This window comes from Mobula birostris, chromosome 5, assembly GCF_030028105.1.
Source record: "Mobula birostris isolate sMobBir1 chromosome 5, sMobBir1.hap1, whole genome shotgun sequence".
Classification (NCBI taxonomy): domain Eukaryota; kingdom Metazoa; phylum Chordata; class Chondrichthyes; order Myliobatiformes; family Myliobatidae; genus Mobula; species Mobula birostris.
Window position 1 is genome coordinate 156,021,341 of NC_092374.1, and position 18,737 is coordinate 156,040,077.

Genomic DNA, 18,737 nt, shown 5'->3' on the forward strand with positions numbered 1-18,737 from the left:
TTTAGATAACAAGAACCTTGTACCAAGGGAAGTACAGTTCCCATACCAGGCAGTGATGCAGCCAGTCAGGATGCTCTCAATTGTGCCCCTGTAGAAGATTCTTAGGATTTGGAGGCTCATACCAAACTTCAACCGTCTGAGGTGAAAGAGATGCTGTTGTGCTTTTTTTTTACCACACTGCTGGTATGTACAGATGTGAGATCCTCGATGATGTGTATGCCGAGGAACTTAAAGCTGTTCACTCTCTCAACCCCAGATCCATTGATGTCAATAGGGCTAGCTTATCTCCATTCTTTATGTAGTCCACAACCAACTCCTTTGGCTTTGTGACATTGAAGGAGAGGTTGTTTTCCTGACACCACTGTGTCAGGGTGATTTCTTCTCTGTAGGCTGCCTCATTATTATTTGAGATTAGGTCAGTCAGTGTTCTGTCTTCAGCAAACTTAATTAGCAGACGGGAGCTGTGGGTGGCAACACAGACATGGGTATGCAGAGAGTAAAGGAGGAGGCTTAGTACACAGCCTGAGTGGCACCTGTATTGAGGATCAGAGGGGCAGAGGTGAGGGAGCCCATTCTTATTGCCTTACAGTGATCTAACAGGAAGTCCAGGATCCAGCTTCACAAGGCAGGGTGAAGGCCGAGGTCTCTCAGCTTCTTGTCGAGCCTGGAGGGAACTATATGCTGAATGCTGGACCGTAGTCCAAGAAGGCCATCAGCGTTAGCAGCCTGTCCATCAGTATCAGTCTGTAAGGACAAGGAGCTATCAGCTCCAAGCTCAATACCCAGAGAAAGGAGTTAATACTGACTAGAGGCAATCATCGTTACCAATGGGTATAGACCTGGTCTCTCTGTCTAAGGAAAGCTACATAACAACAACATGTGGGAATAGCTCAGCAGGACAGGCAGATCAGGAAGGATACACTTGTGATTGATGATGGTCAAGGAAAGATTATCAAATTGTTTGCTGGAATTCTAGAGTTGCCTTTTGAGGAGAGGTTATACGAAGGGTGCAGGTATTTTCCTGGAGTTCGGAGAGTAAGAGAAATGTCCAAAAATTTTACTGGACTTTACAGCATAGATGCAGGGTTGATACTTCCCTGAGGTGGGGAGTATTAGAACTAGAGATTAATTCCTCAAAATAAAGAGAGATATGTAAATTATACCCCTTTCAGCCAAGATCAGCAGGCAGCTGGGGGAGGGGCAGAGTGACATAGGCATAGGGGAAGGGAGGGGGAGGGAATTACCAGAAGTTGGAGAATTCTATGTTCATAAAAGGGGCTGAAGACTACCTAGACGGTATATGAGGTGTTGCTCCTCCAACCTGAGTTTAGCCTCATCATGGCAGTAGAGGAGGCCATGTATGGACATATCTGAATGGGAGTGGGAAGCAGAGTTGAAGTGAGTGGCTACTAGGAGATCCTGTCTGTTTTGGCGGACCGAGCGCAGGTGCTCGACGAAACAGTCCCCCATTCTGCACCAGGTTTCACCAATGTAAAGGAGGCCGCACCGGGAGCACCGGATGCACTCTCCCCCAGCTGCCTATCATCTCCCTCATGGTTCCGCCTCCTTCTACTACCCATTGTGTTTTCCCGTATTCTTTCTTCACTTTTCCTGCCTATCACCTCCCTGCCTCCCCTCCCCCACCCCTTTATCTTTCCCCTTACTGGTTTTTCACCTGGAACCTACCAGCCTTCTCCTTCCCACCCACCCCCCACCTTCTTTATAGGGCCTCTGCCCCTTCCCTCTACAGTCCTGACTAAGGGTTCCGGCCTGAAACATCAACCGATCTTTTCTGTGGATGCTGCTCGACCTGTTGAGTTCCTCCAGCGTGTTGTGAGTGTTACTTTGACCCCAGCATCTGCAGATTATTTTGTGTTATTGTATCTTTAGAAGCCTTTGCTGAAATGGGCCATGGAGGCTCATTCACTCCGGATATTCAGGAAAATAAACAATATATTTTTGTTTTTTTAACGTAACTTGTCACATCATATGATGAAATGGGCTGTTTTGTGTCAACAAGCCAGACAGTCTGAAGACTGTGCAAGGGGCAGCCTGCAAATGCAGCCACAACTCTGGCGGCAAAATAGTATGCACACAATTCACTGACCCAAACCCTAACTGAATACACTGGACAACAAATTTTTTCAAAAGTTTTGTTTCCTCAGAATTTGTTTTGTTTATGATAGACTGCTTGAAGATGAACACAAATATATTTTCAGACTACTTGTATCACGTAGGAATTTGGAGAAACAACAAATTAACTTTTATTGAATATAATGTGTTTAATTGCATAATGGTGCCGATGTTTTGCAATAGTTCAACTAAGTTAAAAATATTTGTTAATGATTTTCATTTGTACTCAATGTCTGAGGCTTCTCTCTTAAGTGTCCAACAATAATTTGCCAGCACTGATGGATTCCAGTTGCCCTGATATCTTTTCTCCATGACCACAATATCCTGGTGAAACCTTCACCACGCTCGTCACTTAACAGCACCAAGATTTGCAGGGAAGAAGTCTAAATGGGAATGCAGATAATGAATCTTTAGTAACATGTTGCATTTCATGGTTTAATATGCTTGAAGCATGCTTTCAACCAGCTGCAAGTAGCTTGGTGCTCTGTAGATGCCAAGAAAAACTTCAACAACTTCCTTGAATGCCTTCCATGTGATTTTCTCCGGCCCCACTAGAAATTCTTCAAATTGCCTGTCATTGATGACCTGTTTGATTTGTGGTCCAACAAAAATGCTTTCCTTGATCTTGGCATCAGTTATTCTGGGAAGCATCTGTCTCAAATATCAAGATCCTTCATAGAAATGTTTGTGCCTGGTGATAGCAAATTCCATCCTAACAGTCCTGAACCCAATAATTATGACTAAAACCTGTCCTGCCATGCAGCAGCTGCGCTGGCTAAGCATGCCTGGACAAGATAAGAAACTTTCCAGTTTACATGGTAGGCAACAGTTTAATTGACTTGAATTATGAATTAAAATAATAAACATAAGTGATTTCAAAAAATGGTGCATGATAGGGAAATTTCATGGCAATTTTCATGATCAGTAGACCAAAGTACATAAGATACACCTAAAAGTATTCAGGAAGCAAAATTTTTCTTGTCCAGTGATATCTTTGGAATGTGGGAGGAAACCAGATCACCTTGAGGAAACCCACATGGTCTCGGGAAGCAGGTACCAACTCTTCACTGACAGCAATGGGAATTGAACCCTTTTCAGTGAAATCTAGCACTATAAAGCATTGCAGATATAGAATGAATCCAAGAGATGAAAGAGTATTTACATCGTCAATTACTGGCAGAGCAGAAATGGGGTTAAGTCACCTTCCTCTGTTTCTATTTCTTATTAATAGAGCACTCTATGTACTGCTAATTTCATTCATCAACAAAAGTGATCCCTCAGCACTTTCAGTCTCCATTAGCAGTGACAGAGGTCTTCCACTGCTAGGAGTGTCACTGAGGAAGGACAGAGCTAATCAACTAATTGTGAAGAGGAAGGTCACTGTAATCATTTCAATCAACAAGTATGGAAGGGATTCTGTTGAACTATTCTCAGTCAAAAGTGTGGTTGTCAGTGGATCCTGTGCTAATCAGCAAAGGCAAAAGGATACAACTGTTGCCAGTCTCAATCAACAGGTCTCAGTTTGCCCCCAGCTTCATTGATAATCACAGACTGTCATCATTGTTGAAAACAGTTTCTTGAAGATTTTTCTGTTCTCTGAGCTAAAATTGGATGAGGTATTAAAATAATGAATTTTGCCCTGCGCTTCCAAAATACCAGATGAGAATTTTGGGGTTTATTAAACCTGAAAAGCATCTGGACTGTTGTAAAATGCTTCCTAAATCTATGCACCATTTCAAGGTCTATCGTCCCTTCTCCAGATATTTATTTGAAATTGGAGAGTTGTATTTTTGTTTGTAACATTTATTTTATCTAATGCTGTGAGTATTGCCTGGGTGGATGAAAAAAAAATTATAGCAGAGGTGTTCCATGGAGATTGTCATATAAAATCCATTAGATTCATAGTGAAAATAAATTCCAGTAGAAAACAGCCCTTCCTCACTGTTCCTTGTTTAATTTTAATGCTCGTGCAGTAGTGACTAAAGTCTGCATTTATATTTTTGCCTGCCTCTGAGAATGTGTGTCAATTTCAAAAATAGGTCCATTAAAACAGAACTGTATATCTATCATCAGAGGTGAAGATCTTTTAGTTCAGAGTCAAATTGTTTCTAACATACAGTAATATGATACCTCACCATGCAGTGTTGTCATTTATTAGTCTGTCTTAAATTAGAGAGATTCTCTTCTCAAGACAAAATTTTCTTTTTGAGATCTTGGATCAAAGATAATGAGTTTTCCATTCAGTAATTTTTGTTGAATACCATAACTTTTTTTCATTGTCTTTGTTTGTCATTGTATCCCAGTTTAACTGCTTTTCATTGTCTTTGTCATTGCATCCCAGTTCTATTGACTCTTCTGGAGTATCATGCTCCCTCATCTGCTGGGACAAATACCTAATTTTTTCTCATCATACAATCCCATTTCCCATTCCCTTCTCACATCATTGGATTTAGCAAACCACACCAGTTAATGCACCTTATAATGTGGCAAGGGTGCAATGGTTCGGAAGGAGGCTGTGCTATGGATAGACTTGGAACTGCCCCTTATCCAAGGATGACTCCAATTTCAGTTTTTGGCACTCCATCCGGCAACATTTAGCATCACCACATTACCTCCACCCTCTCACTGTTATAAAACGTTATTTGTTTAAAACTTCTACAGCATTCTGCAATGGATCCAACAAACTCAGAGATACTAGATGTACTTGAAACATTTCTAGTGACTAGCAGTCTCCCTTACCTACAATATGGCCAGTAAGACAAAAATACAGGACAGTAGTACATGGAATACCACAACTGTCCTTCAAGGCACATCATATTTCCTTCAGTTACTAAGTATCCTTCCTAAGATGTAACTGTAATGACCATTCATGAAACCCAATTCTAGGATTGAGTTCAGGACAAAGAGTGAAAGGATATGGAAAAGAGTGCAGCGTGAACACTGCCATAGACAAATTGGCATAAGTACATTGAACATAGAACAACCCTACAATCCACCATGTCTGTGCCAAAGGTGATGTCAAATTAAACTGAATCTATTCTTCCTGTATGTGACCTGTATGCCTCTATTTCTTGCATATTCATGTACCTATCTAACAACGGCACTGTCTCACAATTGTATCTTCTCACACCATCACCCCTGGCAGCCCATTCCAGATACCTATCACTCCCTGTAGCGATAGCTTGCTCCACAAATCTCCTTTAATCTTTTTCCCTTCCCCTCCCCCTGCTTCTATTCAGCACTCTCCCCTTTTACCTCTTCTCATCTGCCTATCACTTCCCCCTGGTTGCCACCTCCGTCTCTCTCTCCTCTGGTCCAATCGCCTCTCCTATTAGATTCGTTCCTCTCCAACCCTTTACTTTTCCCACTCACTTGGCTTCACCTAAAACCATCTAGCTAGCCTCCTTCTCCACTCCCCAGCTTTTATTTTATTCTGGCATTTTCCTCCTTCCTTTTCGTACTGAAGAAGGTCACAAACCAAAATGTCAACTGCTTACTCATTTCTATAGATGCTGCCTGACCTGTTGAGTTCCTCCTGCATTTTGTGTGTGTTGCTTTGGATTTCCAGCAGCTGCATAATTCCTTGTGTTTATCCTTTAAACTTTCCACTCCTACCTTGAGTACTCTATTTCTAGACATAGGTTCTATATAACACTAAATAAGAGAAAATCTGCCAATGCTGGAAATCAAAGTCACACGCATCGAATGCTGGAGGAGCTCAACAAGCCAGGCAGCATCTATGGAGAAGAGTATTGATGACGTTTCAGACTAAGACCCTTCATCAGGACTAGAAAGGGAGAGGAGAAGTCAGAGTAAGAAGATGGAGGTCATCATTGTCGTGGCTATCGCTCGAGGTTGAGGATGATGGTCTTTGTTCTGTTGATCTATTTATGGGCTCTCAAGTGGCTTATGAGTCCAATCTTGGCTTTGAAAGTTCTTCCACATTCAGGACAGGTAGTTCCAGATGGCAGATCGGGCTTTGGTTGTTGCTGCCTCTCTTTCCAATTATTTCACTTTTCTTCTAATTCTGCACATCTGTTGGCTTCGAAAGTTGCTGATACTTCTCAGATGATGGCTTGCCAGAGTTTCCTGTCCTTGGCATTAGTTTCCCAATTGTTGATGTTGATGTTACATTTCTTCATGTTGGCTTTTAAGACGTCTTTGAATCGCTTCCGTTAGCCGCCTCTTTTACACTTGCCTTCTTTAAGCTGGGAGTCGAAGATCTGTTTCGGCAGATGTTCGTCTTTCATCCGGACAACATGACAGCTCCATCTTAGTTGGTTCTTGATGACGTAGGTTTCAATGCTTGTTGTTTTTGCTTCATTTAGCATGCTGACATTGGTTTTTCTGTTTTCCCAGCTGATATTTAAGATGTTTCGAAGACAGCATTGATGGAACATTTCAAATGCCTTTAGATGTCGTCGGTATGTTGTCCAGGTTTCTGATGCATACAGGAGCATTGGGATCACTACTGCTTTGTACACCATCATTTTGGTGTCTGTTCGGATGTCACGATCATGAAAGACTCTTGTTAGGAGACTTCCAAAAGCTGTTCCAGTGCATTTAAGACGATGTTGGATCTCATCATTACGGTCGACATTGGAGGAGAGGTGACTTCCAAGATACGGAAAGTGGTCCACATTTTCCAGGATTATTTCGCCAAGTTGAATTGATGGTTTGTCTCAGTTGGTGACGGTTGGTAGATGATCTGAGTCTTCTTGGAATTGATGGTAAGTCCAATTTTCATATATGCACGGTTGAAGGCAGTCAGAATCTGCTGTAGGTGGTTTTCTGAGAGAGCTGCAACACTGTTGTCATCTGCATATTGGAACTCGATGAGGGAACTCGTGGATGTCTTGTTTTTGGACCTTGAGACTGGCAAGATTGAAAAGTCTGCCATCTGTTCTGTAGACAATTTTGATTCCTGGGGGTAGGTCGTCCTTGATGATGTGGATGAACGTCATAATGAAGATGGTGAACGAAGTTGGGGCAATCACACATCCCTGTTATACTACTGATCTAACTTGAAAAGGCTCACAGTTACTGTTGCTGACCATGACTGTGGCAAGCATGCCATTGTGGAGGAGTCTCAGGATTCGAATGTACTTTTCAGGGCATCCATAGGTGGAAAGGACATCCCATAGGAGTTCCCTTGATACCGAGTCAAAGACTTTGGTAAGGTCGATGAATGCCATGTACAAAGGTTGAAGTTGCTCATGACATTTTTCTTGTAGTTGTCGCATTGTGAAGATCATGATAATTGCTCCATGTGATGGTCTAAAACCGGCTTGTATCTCCGGAAGGATCTTCTTGGCTAAAGGCTTGAGCTGATTGTTCATGATGCGGGTGAGGATCTTTCCTGCTGTTGCTAACAGGGAAATTCCACAATAGTTTCTGCATTTGGGTCGATCGCCTTTTCTCTTGTAGATGTAATGATTGCTGAGTCTCTAAAGTCTGCTGGTACATCTTCATTTATCCAGATCTTGTTGAGAAGTTGATGCAGTTGGTAATGAAGCGGGTTACCTCCAATTTTGTAGACCTTGGCTGGTATTCCATTGAGTCTAGCAGCTGTGTTATTTTTCAAGGTTTTGATAGCTTCCTTGACTTCTTCAAGTGTTGATATTTTGCTTAGGGAGTCGTCAACAGGCTGTTTAGGAATGTTGTCAATCATATTCCTGTCAAATGAATCGGTTTGATTTAGAAGATCTTCAAAGTGTTTCCTCCATCTAGAATTGATGTTAACATTGCTCTTCAGGCTGGTTGAACCATCTTTGCTTTTGAGAGGGGCTTGACCATGAGTGGATGGGCCAAAAATAGCTTTAGTTGCATTGAAAAAGCCTCGAGTGTCATTGGTGTCTGCTAGTTGTTGGACTTCCTGAGTTTTCTTCCTCCACCATTGGTTTTTCAGGTTTCAGGTGCTCATCTGGACTGCAGCCATGCATTCCTGATAATGTTTCCTTTTGGTAGCCGATTGTTGGTCATTTTGTAAGGTGATGAAAGCTGTTCTCTTTTCATCGATGAGTTGTTGGAGTAGTTTGTCGTTATCATGGAGCCAATCCTGGTGGTTTTTCAGTGATAGGTGATAAGTGAATACAGGTGAGGGGAAAGGGTGAAGTAAGGAGCTCGAAAGTTGATTGATGAAAGAGATAAATGGCTGGATAACAGAAGAATTTGATAGGATGAGACAGAAGACAATGGAAGAAAGGGAAGGGGGAAGAGCACAAGCAGGTGGTGATAGGCAGGTAAGGAGATAAGGTGAGGGAGGGGAAAAAGTGAAGAATACCATCTCCTCCCTCTGGTGCTCCACCCCCTTCCCTTTCTTCCAAGGTCTGCTGTCCTCTCCTATCAGATTCCCCCTTTTCCCCCTTCTCCAGCCCTTTATCTCTTCCACCAATTGACTTGCCAGCTTTTTACCTCACCCCTCCCTCTTTCCCAGTTTCATCTATCACCTACTATTTTTTCCTCCCCTCCCCCATCTTCTTATTCTGATTGCTCATCTCTTTTTTTTCCAGTCCTGATGAAGGGTCTCAGCCCAAAACATCAACTGTTTACTCTTTTTCTTTGATGCAGCCTGGCCTGCTGAGTTCCTCCAGCATTTTGTGTGTGTTGCAATATAACGCTAAATTGAGAGGCTGTAGTAAATAAAGCATAGGAATATGGTAGCATTAGGGTACAAGCAGTAACATTTTGGTTGACTTTAAAGTGTAAAATTCCAAATAAAAGAGATCTTGAAAAACTCAGCCTGTGGATGGTAAAGGCATTGTGAGGGTTGCAACACCAAGTGAGATTGAGACAAGCCTGGAGGATGGGCAATATGAAAGAGGTGAACACAGGAAATCTTTGTGTTAGAGATTATCCGAGGTCAGAAGCTCAGCTCGAGGTCAAAAAAGACTTGAAGATTCTTAATGCTTCACAAAGCTTCTTTCATTCCTCTGGGGTCAATGTCGCCTAGCCAAGAAGATTTATTTATTTCAAGCCTAATTAATCTGCATAATAATAATTCATCTTACTTTATGACAGAGGCATTGAGTTCATTAAATCTATCCTTATTTGGAGAGGATATGTTCTTCATGTTTTCTCTTGTGTATACTTACTAAAAATTATTATTTTTTTAATTATCCTTTCAACCAGTTTGTATCTTAATTAAATTTACCTTCACATTTAATTGCTGATGTGCTACTAGTTATTTTTCAGACTCGTCACTTCACGACTGATTTACCTCCTAGTCTTTTCTTACCACATCATCACCTTTTAAATGTACACCTGTTTGTTTTTTGTTTTACATTTTAAGGCTTGCACATGTAAATTTTCCTCTCTGTCTAAATATCAATTGGTTGAGGACTAGATTTGTTCAGTATGAGCTTAAATGGATGTATTTCTCAGCATGCTCCGTGTTGTAAGTTGAAGGGTTTTCTATATTTTGTGTGAAATCTTCACAGTCTAATTCATTTATTTGTTTTATACATTATTGAAATTAGCTCTTTATAAATTATGTATCTGTCTTCTTTTGTCTAGACTCTTCAAAACTGTTCATTTTATAGTAACTGTTTATTCTATTCCTTCCTGACTCCATAGATTAAATGGCTGATTTTTTTGTGTAAATTCTACATCACCTACAAATTACAGATCAAACTTATTCAGAGAGTCATAGTGAGGTACAGCACAAAACAGTACCTTGGCCCATTGACATTCTGCTGATCAACAGTCACTCACCCATTTATGCTAATCCTTTTTATTCCCCTTATTTTCTTACCAAATCCCATTGTATTCTCCCATTCACCTACACACCAGGGATGATCAGCATGACCAAGTAACTCACAGTTATGTAAATCTTGGGATGTAAGTGGAAATTGGAGCACCTCAAGGAAACCCACATCAACTTAGAGGCAGAGCATGCAAAATCCTCATCAATAGCATCTGCGGTCATGGTTGAACTAGGTCTCTGGCACTGTGAGGTATAGACTGCAACATTGTGCCAACCTAGTTTAATACCTATGGCTTCCAAAGTTATGAGGCCAAAGACAAAAAGCAATATACCTTCTACTACTAACTAGAACCTAGTTGGATTTTTCCCTCATTTTTTTTCCTGTTTACAGTATCCATTCTATATTTTGATGGAACAAATTGCTGTCCTCCTTATACTCACCAGAGGTCCTATAAGCCTTCTATGGATTCTGCCAGTCCTGCAAATGGGTTGCATACCGAAAGAAATAAAGGGATAGAGAGAAATGGCAGAGGGAGTGAAAGAGAGGGAGGGAGGGAGGGAGGAAAAGAGAGAGAGAAAGAGAGAGGGGGGCAGTGAGAAAGATAGAGATAGAGAGAAGAGAGAGACAAATAGAGATAAAATGAGAGAGAGAGGGAGGTAGAGGGATAGAGATGGAGAGAGAGAGGGCAAAAGAAAAATAGCAATAGAGAGAGAGAGAGGAGCGAGAGTTCAATATGGTGAAAACATGAAAGAGCGCAGGAGGAATTCAGCAGATCAAGTGGCATCTGTAAATGGAAAGGGACAGTCGACATTCCAGATCAGGGTTCTCCATCAGTGTTCCATGAAAATTTATACAAACTCACTTACTCAGTGGATTCTCGATGATGAGCCCTGTTAATGGCAGTTCTTCATCACTGCTTTTTGTATATCTCTTGTTTACACTAATGTTTAAATTAGAGGCTTTTGTAGGCTGCTCATTATACTTGTTAATACTTACCAATCTGAACATTTTATCCAACAGGGCTGGGAGTAGATTTGGTGGTTGATGTGCTTTAGATCTGATAAGACAAAGTTATAAGAAGATAAATTTAGCTAGGCAGACAGCACCTATTTGGGTGTCCTGCTCCCTACGCAAGATTGGAATGCTTTACTGATAGCATTTCAAAAGGAAAAGAGTGAAGAAAATCACACACATATACTAGAACATTTGTCCTGATGAAGTAAGTGAAAAGATAGATGTGATATTTGCATGACACAAATGATCCCTTACTGAGAGAAATTACAGATCCAGGATGTATTACTCAAGGGTGGCCTTCCAACTGACAGGAAGATTGTTTGCACCTTAGTGATCAGCTTTGATCCAGACTTCCAGTATCTTCAATTTCTCTTGTCACAGACCTTTTTCCATTTCACTGTTGAGGTATTTGTGTGATGTCAGTAATATACAGAGTCAACTAGACTCTGTCTGCTGAGTAATTGCAATTAACTTTCATTTTAGCTCTCTGTTATCCACCATCTGCTGTGGCTCAACGGCCCCGCTCTAGCAAGGCAGTGTCTGTTACGTTGCTGTACATGAGATCAGTGGAGAGATGTTATGTTTACTGGTATCTGTTTTTTCTGGGATTTTTTTCAGTGGTGGTAAAAAAAAGCATGAAAAATCATCAATATGTGGAACTTACTTCATTCAACAGCAACATGTCAAAAGTGCCTCTTAATATGCTGAGGAGCCCCACCGGAATTTACACAATTTACACAAACGTTGGTATTAACCAAAACAAGTCTGAGGAAAGATAATCAAAGGTTACATCAGAAAGGAAAGATTGCAAGTAATAACACTCTACATTTACACTGAATCACATTAATGACAAATCACATTAAACAGGCTGCGGAGCAGGTTCAAAGCAGATGGAACATCTTTTTATCAGTAAGATAAACATACAGCTGGAAAGGTGGAATAAGATTAGAAAGGGGATTCCAATCTTACAGCCTTGGCAGTTGAAGGCACAATCAGGAATGGTGCAGGATTTAATTTGATGGTATACAGTGGAACCTTGGTATAAAAGTCCATAGCTCTCTGAAAGAAGGTGCCTTTATTAGTCAGATAATTAATTACAAATGTCTTCAAATCATATTGCAACTGTACAAAAAGGACATCGAGGTTTTGGAGAGGGTGAAATTGTGGTTCTCTAAGTTGTTACCTGGATTAGAGATATCAATTTTGGGGAGAGGCTGGAGAAACTTGATTTATTTTGTTTGGAAGAATAAAGGTTGAGGATGGAAGTATATAAAATTATGAAAGGCATAGACAGGATAGATAATCAGAGTCAAGTTCCCGGGCTGGAAATATCAAATGCTCGAGGGTATAGATTTAAGATGAGGAGGAAAAAACCTGAAGGAAATTTGCAACGTAAGTTTTATACACAGAGAGCGGTAAGTACTTAGAACACACTGTTAGGAGAGGTGGTGGAAGCAGATACAACAGCAATGTTCCAGAGGTATTTAGAATGATACATGAACAGGTAACAGATGGAGGGATATAGACCAGGGGCAAGCAGATGTGATGAGTGTAAACGTGCATCATGATCAGCACTGATATCTGTGAACAAAATGGTCTGTTCTTCTGCTGTTCTATGAGTTGATGCTGGAGACAGCAAATCAATTGTCATGATTTCAGCTACAGATAATCTGAGACATGAAGGGAGACACTGTATGAATGAGTGCAGAATTTGTTTCCAGTGGAGAGGATGTGACATTTATGACTCAGATGAGGGTTAAATAGGCACTGGGATTGCAGAGTTTGGTTTAACATGGCAGAATATCTAATCAGAAGCAGTGAAACAAAGTCTGTGGGGATAGGGCTACTGTTTAGAAAAGATGGAGACTTCTGCTTCATATTGTTTAGTTGAAGGAAATTGCAGATAACACAAGACTGGATGCCAGAGAAACAATCAAACAACCCGTAACACAGTCGAGACAGAGTGGGATATTACCAAGATAAATGAAGAAAATAAACATTAATGAGGTATAATTAATAAATATATTCTTAAGGAAATGAGTGGAAGGATTACATTAAATGCAAATTAAGAGCATGACAAAAGAGACCGCAAAGAGATTTAGAAAAGGCAGAAATAGTTATTGAATCTAAATGAAATTATGTTTAAGTAAGTAACACCAAATATTACAGATGTATCAACAAGATAGGAAAATCTAGGACTGCAATAGGAGAGGCAGGGGAGAAAAAGATGTCAATAGGGAAAGAATAGAAATATTAAACAATCACTTTGCTTCAGTAATTACCCTAAGAGGTAGATCAGGGTTATTACATCAGAAGCTAAGGTTAGAAATGTTAAACAAATAATAAAAATGCTAAATAATAAAGATGTTAAATAAAATGAAAACTATTAGGTATTCAAGTGCAAAGAGAATAAACCCATGGTTAAGCGATTGAGTCCTTAGATTAAAAGCAATGTAAGTAAGTGATATGGAAGGCATTTGTAGACATATTTAGTGAATCTTGGAAAAGGTCTGGTACCAGAGACCCATAGAATAGCCAACTATCAAATGCTGAAACCTGAAGGGAGCAGTGTTGGTGTGAGAAAAGTTGTTATGTATTTGACAAGAACAAGCTGGGGATTTTTGACTAGACGATTGGATATAGGGACAGAGCTGCCATATTGTCAATGCCACCTGCAAGAGAGGAAGTCAGAGCTATGGTTAGGATGTTAATTTATTTATTTCAACGTGTTAAAACAGGAGGGTATTTTCAAGCACAGTTTATTATCTGACAGAATCTTTTAGATACAGGAAAGGGTATTTAAGGCTCACCCAACATGCGGTGGCTTCTGTAAAACAACCCTAAACCAGGACATTCTGAGCCAAAGTACTTTCTGCCAAGAAAGATGGGGTGGAGGGTGGGGAAGAAAGGTACTTTTACTGATACATTCTTGCTAGTGCTTTTTAAATGCTTTTGATTTCAAGCACGACTCTCCTTGCAATGCCCGCCTGCCAATGTACACAAAGTAGAAAGCGGTATGAGTGGGAATGAGCTCGCTGGTGCTTTTCCCGGTCACAATGCGCCAAATCCAGGTCCCTACCACGACTTCGACCTTTTGATCAGATTGCTGATGTTGAAGCGCTGCCTTTGTGAATAGTGGCATTCTTGCCCGGGTCAGCCCGAGCGTTCGTGCAAAGACCCTTTGGTGAAAAAGGAAAGGTTGCCGTTTGCTCGCAGGGTTCGGAGAGCGGGGTGATGCACTGCTCTCTCAGCAGGCGGGGTATGCCTTGATTGATGGAGACTGTCATTAGAATCGCCGGGAATCGGCGCGCTAGTGCTGAACAGAGCAAGCTTCGTCGGTTCGTTCAGTCCCAAAGCGGGTCTGAGACCGGGATAGTACTGCAACAGCAGCGTGCCGAATCCGGGTGGACAGTGCCCTGCAAACACTGATACAGGGACACACACCCACTCTCTCGGTCTTTGGGAAGATCGATGTAAGTATAAACTGCTTGAATACAACATAGTATAAATAGTTTAAGGGCCGGACGGCGTTATACACCGAGAGTTGAAAATAACAGATTCATCAGTCCAAATTAAGAAAAGCATTGCTGGTAACGAAAACATTAGCCACATTTGACATGTCCTCATCATTAACCAGGGTCGCCCTTCTCACCACTTCTATTGCTTGTAAAGTGACTACAATTGAGCGATAATTTCCTCTGGTAAAATTACAGTCGATCTTATCGGAACTTGACTGAACTTTAAGTGAGAGATAAGTGAGAGACTAGCCAATAGCCGTAACAAATTGAACCCCCTCGGCCCCTACAGGAGTTTGAAGGAAGCCAGTGGAATTGGTTGGACGTTTTCTGAGGTATAATCCCATGTTGTCTGCTCTCCTCCCTAGCCCCTCCTCTCTGTTATAATTTATATGTGGAAAACTTTTCGAGTTCTCAGTTATTGGGACTGACCGTCAGTGTCGGGACGTTCAGAATGGTGCCTTCTGGAGCTCTTGCTGGACTGTTCCTCCTCATCATCGGTGAAATCTCCATCTGCACTGCCCAGGGCCAGGAAGGGCACATCGACCCTGAGCATGGTATAAAAGCGCGACCTACATTCTGGCACACAGTCGCACCCACTCCCCACAAGGTACCCGTAAACTTCAACCTGACTGCTCACAATTCAAACTTGCACAGCGTAAACGTGACCCGGGACAGGCTCCGTCCAATGTGCAAACAGCGGCCAGAGATCAAGGACACCTTCAAGTACATCAACACCATAGTGTCCTGCATGGTGTTCGTGGTGGGGATAATCGGTAACTCCACGCTACTGAGAATCATTTACAAAAACAAGTACATGAGGAACGGCCCCAATATCCTGATAGCCAGCCTGGCTCTTGGGGATTTGCTGCACATCGTCATCGACATCCCCATCACCGTGTACAAGGTAAGACAAGGGGACCTGAATGCGGAGAAACTGCTAGCTAATCTCCTGCTGTTAGGTAAACGCAGGTCAGTGATATCGAGGTGGCTGAGAGTTTGTGGTCAGGGACGGTGCACATGTTTTACACTTTAAGCATGTTTCTACTTTTATGCAGTTCCACTACCGAAACCGTCAGAATGAATCCGGATCGGTACAAACATTTGTAACGCAGTTAAATCGATTATAGATTCACTTTATATGTGCGCGGATGTAGTGTCACTGTTCTGTGTACACGCTTGAACGTGCGTGAGACCACGGCTCACTATTACAAGTAAGAACTTTAGAAGAATTTTTGAAAGCCCCCTCCCCTTCGCATTGCTTGACGATTAACTTTAGGACAAGTCTGCAATGAAGCCGTAAATGTGTCTCATTCCTCTGTTGGTCATTTTACGTGGTGACTTCTGAAAGGAATATATACCGTTTTCTTAGACTTTTTTTTAGAAAATAATAATTTTCTGCATCTTTACAAATGGAATAGACTTTGCTCTTTAAAGTGTGGAGCGTCCGATGTCACGGATCTGCTGTATGTACAGTAAGTAACTTTAGATACGGGCCGATGTGCGGTTTGATGTCGATATCCCAAAGCTACTGCCTGATTTGTGGTGATGCTTTGTAAAGACGGCATTTCACTGCCTGACTAACTAGCGGTAGAAGTTTCTGTATTTGAAAGCCAGATGGAACTAAACCAGCCAGAGCAAATTAATGTCCATTCCAGTCTAAATAGCCTATTTAATGACGTGATATGTTTTAATTATTGCCAAACAGTGTCTGGCATTTCAAGCTGAGCTATTGCGGAAAGTGAAGTCCATTCCCTCAGATATATATTGCTATCAAGGATTTAGAAGCCTGCTAGTCCTGTTTATTTTTTAAATTTACAGTTAAATCTCTCTCCCCCCCTCTCTCTCTCCCCCCCCCCACCGCCCCCCCCCCATCAATTCTTGCCACTTTCTACCCTACAAACAGTTGGAGAGGCATAGTCTGATTAGGGATAGCCATGGCATGTGAGGGACTAGTCTTGCCTCAGGAGCCTGACTGAATTCTTAGAGGGAAGTGACAAAAGCATATGGATGGTGGCAGAGGAGTGGATATGGTGTATGTGGATTATATTAAGGCATTTGACAAGGATTCTCACGGTAGGCTCATTCAGAAAGTCAGGAGGCATGGGATCCAGAAAAAAAAACTTGGCTGCATGCGTTCAGAATTGGCTTTCCCGCAGAAGGCAGGGGGTGTTAGTACGTTTGTAGATGGAGTGTATTCTGCCTAAGGTTGGTGACCAGCGGCATTCTACAATAATCTGTTCCGGGACCCCTGCTCTTTGAAACGTTTATCAATGACTTGGATGAGGAAGTGGAAGGGTGGATTAATAAATTTGCAGATAACACCAAGGTTGGTGGTGTTGTGGATAGTGTAGAATGTTGTCATGGGTTACAACAGAACATTAATCCCTCGAAGTTACAGCACAAGTTGATCTGGTGATTATGAAGGTGCATGGTGTGTTGGCCTTCATTAGTGTATAGCATTATGAAAGATGTAGCTAGAGTGGACAACAGCATTTTTTTTTTGTCATGATGGCAATGGCCAATACTGGAGGTCATCCATTGAAGGTGAGTAGAGGAAATTCTATGGGAGATGTCAAAGGTATTTTTTTACAAAGAGTGGTATTTACCTGGAATGCACTGTCATTTCTGGTGCTAGAGGTTGAAACAGGGATGTTTAAAAGACTCTTAGTTAGGCATGTGGATGTAAGAAAAACAGAGGGTTATGAGATGTGTAGGAGGGAAGAGTTAGATTGTTTGTGAAAAAGCTTATTTTAGTTGGCACAACATTGTGGGCTGTAGAGCTTGTACTACGCTGTGCGGTTCTATGTTCTATGTTAAAATGTGTTTGTGGACATTCTTCCAGTTAACATAGTATGAGTTCTAGTCTATTAAAGCATTCTGTGTAACTCAGTCTTCCAGAGATGCTGAAAATGACACCTAGTATAATTGGATCCTACATCATTAATTTAACATACTAATCTCATTTACACCCTACTTTCTTTTTTGTTAGAAAATAGACCAATCCTCTTATATATAATCAGCGTAGAAAAGAATAGACTTAATTGACTTTTAATTAAGCAATGTGAAATGAAAAGAATTCATAGGTACTTAAGGAATGGCAGGAGTGAGCCAACAACCCATTTAACCTGATCCACTATCCAACAAAATGTAGTCTGATTCAATTTTGGCCTCAATATCACTTTCCCACTCTCTTCCCATACCCTTCAATTCCCGTGTAGTTTAAGTATCCATCAGTCTTCAAAAGTAATGACTTCTGGTATTTCTCACACACTAGCTTAACTGATATCGGTATCCAACTGCAGCACATGTAATTCTTTATTTGAAACAGCTAACTGGACATTGAGAAAATCCCAACTGGTCCAGGCGGTACATGCAGTTAATGTATTGTGAAAGAAGTCAGAGGTAATGCGCACAGAACTGTGCCAATGAGCAATGAATCTTACCTACACGCTCTAAACTGACAACACAATGCATTTCAGTTTTAATCTTAAATTGGACCAGGAAAATGTCTACTTCTGCATGCAGCAGTGTCATACTTGATGAGCAGTTAAGCTATAGTTTAATACATTATCAGATTTTATTTGTCACAAACCATTAGTAGAAACTAAGTGGGGAGAAATTTGTCTTAAGTTGCCCACACTAAATGACTGCTAGGATATTAGTGTTGATTGCCCTCCCTGACCTTATGTCCTATTGGCTACAATGGGACTGAGTGTATCCATCTTGTTCATGCACTTTGCTTCAGATTCTTAAGAGATTTCATCTTAAGTATCATAAACTATTTAAAATGACTGCAAATATGAACATACCTGAATAATATTACATATGCTTTCATATGTTTGTGTTGTTTAGGCCGTGACGTTTATTCGGAAATGTCACATTCATCCACCATCATCACTTTAAAACTGCTTTGATCACTAATATTAAAAATGTTTGTTCAGCTTTGCAAGTGGTATAGAACTCTATGAAATGTCTACATTGTCATAACAGGAAGTCTGTGGAAAGGATACAGCTGCATAAATTAAATCATATAACAAGCACTGTTCGTTTTTTAAAATTTTTCTAAGTTACATTTGCTGCCTATTGTTTTGCTTCAATATATATTCTCCATTTCATTAGACTCAAACAATGGAGATGGCCATTAACATGACATGCTCTTTATTGAAGTGTCACTGTGAACAATCTGTTTTTGCTACACAAACCAAAAACTGTGAACTCTTCATAATTCAAAGGCAACAAACGCATGCTGTTTAAGCTTGGTCACACTGAATCACAGGTTGAAAGGTTGACCATGATAAATGCATTATGGCAACACTGTGATGCACCTAGTAGAACCACTGCCTCACAGTGCCATAAACTCAGATTC

At 41.0% G+C, this 18,737-nt stretch overlaps 1 protein-coding gene across 2 annotated transcripts in view; it reads left to right on the plus strand.

Moving 5' to 3' along the window:
- Positions 1–14,149: 14,149 nt before the first annotated feature.
- Positions 14,150–18,737, plus strand: part of LOC140197997 (endothelin receptor type B-like) — a 39,543-nt gene continuing 34,955 nt past the window's right edge. The window contains exons 1-2 of one of the 2 annotated variants that reach the window (XM_072258755.1): positions 14,150–14,326; positions 14,737–15,275. In XM_072258755.1, the coding sequence (XP_072114856.1) occupies positions 14,823–15,275 (453 nt within the window). In that variant the 5' untranslated portion in view covers positions 14,150–14,326; positions 14,737–14,822. The remainder of the gene's footprint in view (positions 14,327–14,736; positions 15,276–18,737) is intronic. The other variant, XM_072258756.1, reaches the window with a different exon arrangement.